General features: G+C 32.3%; 1 protein-coding gene and 1 pseudogene across 1 annotated transcript; one reads left to right on the forward strand and one right to left on the reverse strand.

The window, feature by feature from the left end:
- Positions 1–205: 205 nt before the first annotated feature.
- Positions 206–3,765, forward strand: LOC130808234 (uncharacterized; annotated as a pseudogene).
- A 1,102-nt stretch (positions 3,766–4,867) lies between these two features.
- LOC130808235 (uncharacterized) lies at positions 4,868–8,744 on the reverse strand. The gene is made up of 6 exons (XM_057673717.1): positions 8,708–8,744; positions 8,337–8,548; positions 7,984–8,292; positions 6,254–6,433; positions 5,909–6,107; positions 4,868–5,613 (listed from the first exon to the last, which is right to left on the reverse strand). Exons 1-6 carry the CDS (start codon positions 8,742–8,744, stop codon positions 4,868–4,870), a joined length of 1,683 nt encoding a protein of 560 aa, XP_057529700.1.
- Positions 8,745–9,784: the final 1,040 nt, after the last annotated feature.

A 9,784-nucleotide genomic window follows, 5' to 3' on the forward strand; every position in this document is an offset into this window, starting at 1 on the left:
TATCCCACTTTAAACAGGTTCGAATCAAAACAAGATAATGAACAATCGATACCCATATATCCCCAAAGAGAGGGCTACTTTTATAGATACCTTTCTATGTATAGATACAGAGTTGATCAAATATATCCTCATCACCGCACCACAAATCTTTGTAAGGACTTTCGAGCTCTATCACCTTCTTAATTAAGAATATTGCATTACCAAAATGGCTCAGGTTGGTCAGGTAATATAATACTCCCTCCTCTTTCATATGTTCTTGTCAAATAAAATTTATAAATTTTAATGTTAAACTTTAATAATGATTAAATCGACCTATATTAAATATATATTCATGTGAAATCTTAATAAATTCGTTTTAATATATATTTCCTAATCATCAACTTTTTAAAATTTTTAAAAACTTACAATTAAAATTATTTGACTTTTAAGTTTGCATTGAAATCTGCACAAAAACGAATGACTAGAACAAATAAAAACAAAGAGAATATTAATTTGCTGATCATTACAATTGTAGTTTTACTTTAGTCTCCTGTAACAACATCATAGTTTATACTTAAATTCTTTTAATTCGCTAAATAATTGAGCGGCAGGATATATCATTATAACAAATTTAGCTGATTAAAACTTAATTAAGCTTAATCTCATTGATCATAACTTATAATCATCTATAGAAAAATATTTAAAAATTCTGAAAATAATTTTTAATTTACTTGTTATATAATTTGTTGGATGTACTCATGTAAGTAATAAATTCTCAATGTGAAGATTGTTTAATAATGTTTCATGTCTTAATTCATTACAATAATATATTTTTCAATAATTTGTGAATAATATGTCATTGAAAATATTTTTTATGTAAATGATTAATGTGTTATTCAATAATAAAAAGATTATACATGTATATTAATTGTTTAAGATAGAAAATAAGTAAATATATATAATTTTATAATATTTTGTAAATTAATAATCAAACCAATTTCATACAGAAAAACCGTTTATTAAATTATAAACTAATAAACATTCATAAAATATTTTTTAAAGGCTAATGAAGATGAAAAATTCTTAAATGAGACGGGCTTATTTATACCAATTTTATTGGGATGAACCATGAACATTTAGTGTGTTTAAGTCATCACTTACAATTTTAAAATAATTAATAAGAGAAATAGGCTATTAAACTTTTCTCATGATGAAATGGTCTCATACAAGACGAGCTGAATAAAGATTGTAGGGTCGGTTTTTTTGGCTATCTGGGGTAGCCGATCGCCTACGGCCCCCAGAAATAAAGGGCTTCAACTCAAATATTAAATGGTGCTATCCAGACCCGGTTCTGACTTTTGAGCAACACTTTTTAAGTGATTTGTTTGTAAGAATTTTTTATCTTTAAAGTAATACAATATTTTTACAATACATTTTTTTTCTTGAATTATTTTTCTTTAAGTGGAAATTTTTTTATCTTTTATTATAATAAAGGGCCATATTTTAAAAGATGCCATAAAAATAAATCTACCTCTCTTGTATCAAACAGGCTCACCGTGAGACGAGTCCACACAAAAATTTGTATTATGCTAAAATGTTCTATATTGGGCTATTTAACCAAAGTATAAGATATGTCTTACGATCAAACCTTCTCATATAAGAATTTATAAAGATAAATACGGCCTTTAAAATTCATTAAAATTTTTATTCTGCCCCTAAAAGATTGCATAATTAGAAAAGAAAAAAGCTAAGCAAAAAAGTTGTTATAGTTCCGACCCATGTTGATACGTAATAAATGGTGCTTTGATTTTGGCAGAACAAGTGCAAGAGTGTGTTGAAAAGTACGGACCTTACGGAAATCAAAGTGGGCAACAATGGTCGATGATGCTTGAACCAAATGAAATTATTTACTAAATTATTTTAAGGACTGGCGCTGTGATCGATTCTATTGCGTTTATCATTGCTAAACCTTCTAATTGTGGTTGCGGTTGGACCGCCTCTCATCGTAAGTTTGGTGGTAATGGCGGCAATAGCGAATACAAGGTCACTAAGCTTTTTCCTATCTTCTTATATACAAAAATAGTTTCTTTATTGTTTGTGAAATGAGAGTTTTTAGATTCGAATTTCTAGATTTTTTTATAATCCAAAAAAATTATAAGAAATCTAATTTAAGCCGAAAGTAAAATATATTTACAATAATTGAGACGAAATAAATTAACTGATTATGTCTATATGTGAAAATAAGATTAGTAATTAATAGAACAAAGTGTGCCTGTCTCACCATTTTGAAATAGTTTATATAAATTATATCTATAAAATTTCAAGATACGTTCATATAGAAAAGCTACTACGGTGTATATACGATAAAATTGGAAGCTCCATATCCTATATTTGGTTTATATTACAATTTAAGTATATACCTTCTATTCTAATTAAAAGTCTAATTTGACATTACACACTTATCGACGATTATTTCAATATTAGATATCTATAACTTTGTTTATAAGTTAAGAATAAAAATAAAAATAAAAATAAAATTTAATTGGTGATTACTAAAAAGTAAATAAGACATTTAATTACAATAGAAATTATTCCATTTCCTTTTTCTTAAAAATGCGTCATTTTGAAGTAAAAAAGTAACAACTCACAAAATTTTTTTAGTACTTCTTTAATAATTTAGACAATATGAAAACGAATTAATTGTTATATTGTCATATTCTATACTTGCAAATATGTAAATATGTGAATTGCAAATATAAACTTATATTATATGTTATGATTTGGTGAAGATTACACTCCGAAGTGGGGAGTATTCTGAATTTTCATCACCAATACCATCAAGCGGTCGTGTTTCTGGCTTTTTCGGAACTTTGGACTACAACCTCATTCAATCTATCGGAATCTACGGTTAAAAGGGTGCTTATTTTTGGTTACACCAAAATTAATGATACACCGTTTACCCCTATAAGTACATAATTAGATTTTTCAAAGAAAATGGGAGAAAATATATACTTAATGGGAAAGGTTTGAAAATGATTAAATATAAATTAATGTGTGTATGAAAATACATAGCAAAAACATTGGTTATATAGCGAAAAATATATAAGAGGATTTACCTGGTGATCCTGATTTTTTGGCTTTTTCATTTGGTGAACGAATGTTTTTTTGTATGCATAGTGACCTTATGTTTTCAACTATTCTACAACTTAGACAAACTTTTAAGTTTTTTTTTTTTTTTTTTTTTAAATTTATATTATTACCGTCGCAAAAAGTTTTTTCATAAAACAAGTGTTTCGAATACCATTATGTGGAACATTTGTCGAAAACATGTTTAAATTGAGTATTTACATTAACAAAGAACTTAGCTTTTTGTTATCAAAGTTGAAAGTTCGTGGTCACCATGCAGATTAGAAAAAGTTTATATACGACGTGAAAAAGTCGTCTAAAACTCATGGTTACCAAGTAGAGTTTTCTAAATTTAAAGCAATTCCTATATGACGGACGTAAAAGGAAATTATATAGCAATTAAATGAGTTAATGAGAATAAGAAAATTGAGTTATGATTTAAAATGAAATCTTAGAAATTTTTATAAGACGGACAGAGAGAGAGAGAGTACAACCTATTTGGAAATTAATCGTTTCGTTTGCTTTTTGAAATTTTCTCAGGAATGATTTTCATGGTGTTTAACTTGTGTTATTGACTTCTATATGATAGCAATTATCTAATATCTATTATAAATAAAATGTTTCCGGCTTTGTCGATGTGCATTAGAAGCATATATGATGATGTACTATATTTCATATTTGTATGATATTATATAAAACTAATAAATAATATTTTTATATTATGCATAATGTTGACATCTTGGTTTTAATTATTATTATTATTATTATTATTATTATTATTATTATTATTAATGGTTTTAATAACGTAGTATTTAGATGGAACTGCATTAAGGCAATTGGGTGTTAAGCGAGTTAATTATTGATCGATACAAATTATCAACTAGTTCATATGTTGGATGAGTTTGGTTGATTTTTGAAGACTTAGAAATCTTTGATACATACTCCAGTTTTTTCCATTTGGAACATCTTTGTGTGCATATATATGATCTTTTGGTCCATTTGATCGAGGCTCTTTAATTCTATAAAGTCATATGCGATTGAACACCTTACACAGATCTAAAATCATCCCTGGTGAAAGCATTGGAAAATTGGGGATTAAAGTGTATAACACATTGGATTAATCCCCTTTCATATGTCTACATTCTAATTTAAGCAAAGCCGAAATTTGAAGCTTCATGCTGTTAATTTCTTTAAGACTCCATGCTCATAATAATGTTATATTGTTTCCTTCTACATCATCCACCTTTACTTTCCACAGCACTTTTGATGTACATATTTATATGTAATATATATGGTACATAACACATGCTATTTCACAATAAATAAATCTATTATTACAAACTCAAAATATTACAAGGAAATACCAAAACATAAAGCACAACATATGTAGTCATCCCTCTCCAAGGATGAAATACACTAGCTAGTTAGATATAAAAAAAACCTCATATATATGGAAGGCCACAAAATATTGAACTTATATACTCAACACATAGCTCAAACACTAACACACAAAACATGATATTACATCCAACATCACCCAAACCTTATTATATCCAAACAATGACAAACATACTAATTATGGTTTGGGTATAACTTTTTATCTATATTTAGTTGGAAAATTTAAATCTTAAAATCTCACATTTTGATGGCCAGCTTTTACAAACTTATATTTCGCTTATGCATAAAACATGAAATGCGAGATTTTCAAAAGCTGATCACCTAAAAGTGAGACTTTTAGAATGAAATTTTCTAATATGTTCCATTAACAACAACGCTTATCACGCAAGCAAAGGTGACCGGTCATATGAGCACTTTCAGCTCCACCACTATGCACATAAGGGCATTCAGGTTTATACTTGCTAGTACCCTCATTCCCAGCAATGCGCACATTCCATTTAGCAAGCAAGTCTTTAGCCGAGGCCATAGTCCAAGTAGCAGTCGCATTTTCATACCTACTATGTGTAATACGAATAAACTTCGTCAAATTCTCATTCTTGGTAATATCATCAGGATCAATATCAACAATAAAGATATCTCCATATGGTCTAACAGAGTGCAAGAACAGAGGCATCGATACAGGATCGCACGAAACAGCAGCAAGATCAGCTGTTATAACTAGACTCTTACCATCAGGACTAAAGAATGGATGGTTTACATGCCCAGGAAATAGATCACCAATATAAGTTAACCCACTATCAATGACTTTAATCACCACATCTTTATCATCTGCCTTGATAAGGTACACTGCGAAGTAGCCTGGATCGGGTAAGTCTTCTGCTGCTGTAGCGGTTGGATTTGCTCGATTTGATGAGAATGTTATCCAATCTCCTTTAGGAGACCAATGACAATGAGTATCAGTCCAATCTCCTTGAGTTAGTCTTGTTATCTTGCCCCCATCGAATTCCCCTATCTCTGCATTCTCCATTATGTATAGGTTCTTCGGTCCATCTGTTGTTGATCGATAAACTAGTCTCGTCCTTGAAACAATACAACATAATAACAGGTAAGTTTATAGTGGTGTGCACATAAACATGGCGACAAATCCTTTGTTGCCAAATTTCTTTTTTAGCGTGATTTTTAAATCAATATAATAAAATTGATATTATTGATCATCACTACAAAAACGAACTCATACAGAGACAGACCATTGCCAAACATGGCGACAGAAAAGTCTATCGTTATTTCTTTTTGTGCAAATTAAATTTAACTTTCGGAAAAGGGGAACTTTCGTCTATAAATTGAATCGAAGTCCTTTTGTTTTTGCATTTGATGATTATATAAAGATAAGGAAGGAAATGGATACCATCTGGACTATTTGATGGAAAAGCACTATTGAATCGTTTTTGAGTAAGCTTTTTGAAGGTCCTATTTTGTTGTGACACACGCATGATCGCCGCAATTTCAACTGCAGAACTTGTGCTGAAGGAAGGTCCAACACATACATAGAGCGTGTCTTTTTTCAGGTTCCACACTGAAGAAAATACGCTATTTGAGTCATTCCTCTGCATCATTTTCAAATATGAAGATGTAGTAAATTAATTAGAAAATATATTAATTATCATGACTATTAGAAATCTGGTTTTGATTCTCGTTAGCTCTTCTCTCTTCTCGGTCTATCTCGGAGTATAAAGATAATCTTGAATGATACCTTGTAGACCATGTGTAGTCCATTGCTATCAGCTACCCAAACAGCTTTAAATTCATTGTCAACAAATGCAAGCTTTTTCCCACAAATTGATATTGATGGAAATACTCCCGTTACCCTAAATACTCCAATTTCTGGGTCAGGTGACTGTAGCTTGTAGAAGTCTTTCTCAACAACATTATACTACACATCATAGCATCACAATTAATTACAATCCAAAATTTTAATAGATCATATTGTCACGCATGGCTTCTAGTACCATGTCATGTAACAAGTAATAAACTCAACCAAAATTTTAAATTGATGGTGGAGGATCCATAATATGTTATATACTCCACCCAGTTTCACCCGATTTGCTAATCACTTCAAGAATTGCAAATTGCAAAAAGCAAATTATCGTCGATTTTGGGCTATGCTTGCAAAAATTTAAGCGCATCACGAATTCAAAAGTCGAATTAGCTAGCTTGCAAATTATGTTACACTGACTCTAACACACCTTAAAATTTTAATTGAAGATCAAAGATGTGTAATACACTCTCTCGACTATGACGAGAAAATGTATCGCAAATAGAGGTGTTCATTCGGGTCATCGAATCAATTTTGGCTAGATGTTTCGGTTAGGTTCAAAATCAGGTTTCATGTCCACATTGATTATTTTTACATTATTTTAAATTTGTTGGAAATACTTCACATGTGAGACAAGATCCCACATCTATAAAATAGTGGGTTGTTGACTTGCATATATACTGGGTGGGCTAATCTTCCTATTATCATATGGTTTTGAGAAGCAATGAATCTCACCAAGTGTATGTGCAAGTCAACACTCTTGACCTGTGGGTTTGTAGGCCTTAGGCCACGGGTGTCCCGTGTCCACACGAGTGGGCCACGGTGAGATTATGTGACGAATTGTCACGGCCTATTATGGTATCAGAGCCGAAGGTGGTTCCTGATATGATGTGGCTCACATGTGAGGGGGGTGTTGGAAACACTTTACATGTGAGACTAGATCCCACATTGATAAAATAGTGGGTTGTGGACTTGCATATACACTTGGTGAGGTTCATTGTTTCCCAAAACCATATGGTAGTAGGAAGATTAGTCCACCCAATATATATGCAAATCCACAACCCAGTATTTTATTGATATGGGATCTTGTCTTACATGCAAAGTATTTCCAACACTCCCCCTCACATGTGAGCCACATCATACCAGGAACCACCTTCGGCTCTGATACCATAATAGGTTGTGACAATTTGTCACATAATCTCACCGTGGCCCACACGTGTGGACACGGGACACCCGTGGGCTAAGGCCCACAAACCCACGGGTCAAAAGCGTTGACTTGCACATACACTTGGTGAGATTCATTGTTTTCCAAAACCATATGGTAGTAGGAAGATTAGCTTGACCAATATATATGCAATTCCACAACCCACTATTTTATCAATGTGAAATCTTGTCTCATATGTGAAGTATTTCCAACAAAATTCATTTTGATGTCAGGTCAGTCGAGTTCAATTTCAAAACGGGTAAATATTAAGTCATCAGATCTATTTTAAACATCTTTAATCTCAAACAATATCAAAAGACTCTTATAAATTTAATTTTTACCTGATGGTTGAAGTCCTATGAATTTTTGTGTATTGTATGCATCACATATAATACATTTAATATTATTACTTACAGCATTGACTTTGTCACTATTGCAACGATGGTAACCAATACGCGCGCACTCCTCCATTAATCTCACGTATGACAAATGGATTAAAATGGTCAGCCTTGGGTCTAGTTTTCCGAGTTATTTCCGTGTATTCATCATTTGGCTTGCTTATATCGAAAATCTCAATGTGTCGATATTGTTCTTCACTAAGTTCGTCCTCGTCGAACGAAAAGCTCTGACGAATAGTGGCAACTGCTACTCTTGTTTCGTCAATGGCTACCGGGGTCATAGCACTGATTTCTTCAGGAGTCAAGCGAGTCTCTGACGACAGCCCCTTGTCGAGTTCAATTCGAAACACGCCCCAACGTTTTTGGAGCTTTACCTTCTCGATGTTGCGATGGAAAAACAGAACATTGTAGGGCGAACCGCCAATGGAAAAACAGAACATTGTTGCTTCCCCAAGGGCGAAGCGCCATCTATAACGACCAGTTGGCGGTTGAAAGGTCGATCAACATTCATGACAAGGATGCTGGTGTTGAGATCTTCGACTTCGCCATCCCAACCTGCCTTTCTTTGAAATGATGCAACTGCTATTCTCTTCCCGTCAGGGGATACTGATGGGCTCAAATCAGCTATCCCTGTTCAGAATTTTCAAGATTAAATTGATAATCCACGAAAACAAAAGACATTAACCAGTAGTTTCGACAATTTTTTTGGCCCTAGGTGCAAAATAAAAAGGGCCCTTAGATAAGTGAAGTTTATGTTGCTATTCTCCAACTATGGTTCAGTAGTTATACGCTTAATTGAGAAACCAATACTACAAGTTCGATCCATGCTATAAGTTACTTATGTAAATACTAAATTTTAATTATAAAAATTAACTCAATTTAAACTCTTTCATAAGTTAGACCCTAAGCAGTAACATCTTAAAACTACCCTCAGAAACAGCCTTAACACTAATATTAACTACCCTCAATTTTTAAGTATATACTTAGAGAGTTGAAACTCTTTCACAAATGAAGTATTGTTTTAGGTACCTAGGGCTGCACACGGTCCGGTCTGGTCTGGTTTGACAGAAAAATCAGACCAGACCAGAAATTCCGGTCTGGAAATTTTTCAGACCAGACCAGACCAGTCAAGACACCAGACCGTTCTCTGGTCTATGGCTTTTTTTATTTTTTTGTATTTTTTTAATTGAGAATCTAAGATAAACGATAATCTGTAAACAAAATACATCACCAAATCTGAAACATTACAAATTTTCAATAGTTAAGTACATCACTAATTTTATAATATAGAACATAAAGTAAATTCATAGTAGTCACTAGTCAGCACTCAGCAATAGCGACTTCATCCATAAATAAGCATCATTGCATCAAGGAACGTCAATAACTGAAGGAGCCAAATGGATCTTCGATAACTCTATACAATTAGAAGAAGCCACTGTTTCAAACTCTCTCAGCTGTCCACTGAACTTGTTCTGCTCCAAGCGTATGATCCTGACTGATGGTAGTGAAAACAATTCCACAGAGATGCTTCCATCTAGTGAATTGTATCCCAAATCAAATGTATCTAAGTTGACTAGTGAAGAAAACTGTGTCTAGATAATCATATGGATCATCATAATTAAGGTTGATTGTTTTCTAAATCAAGGAGTAAAGACTTTTGATTTTTCATACATTGGCTTGCTGCAAAATTAGTATAGAGGCAATTGTATTGCCATAAACCAATCTAGAAGGTAAGCCATGGGGAAGAGAAGTTTATTCGGGATTTTTTCAATTAAGGCAGAGAAAATAATAATGTTATAATAGTAACATTTAAAATTTTAAATAAAATGGAAATTACGGGTTCCGGTTTACGGTTTAAGGTTTTCA

This window comes from Amaranthus tricolor, chromosome 3, assembly GCF_026212465.1.
Source record: "Amaranthus tricolor cultivar Red isolate AtriRed21 chromosome 3, ASM2621246v1, whole genome shotgun sequence".
Classification (NCBI taxonomy): Eukaryota; Viridiplantae; Streptophyta; class Magnoliopsida; order Caryophyllales; family Amaranthaceae; genus Amaranthus; species Amaranthus tricolor.

Bases quoted from the DNA above. Each gene is read 5' to 3' on its own strand.
- LOC130808235 (XM_057673717.1), bottom strand. From the start codon at position 8,744: ATGGATCGAACTTGTAGTATTGGTTTCTCAATTAAGC. The intron at 8,549-8,707 runs GTATAACTACTG...AATTCTGAACAG, and splicing joins TATTGGTTTCTCAATTAAGC to GGATAGCTGATTTGAGCCCA. The intron at 8,293-8,336 runs GTTCGCCCTACA...AACATCGAGAAG, and splicing joins GTTCTGTTTTTCCATTGGCG to GTAAAGCTCCAAAAACGTTG.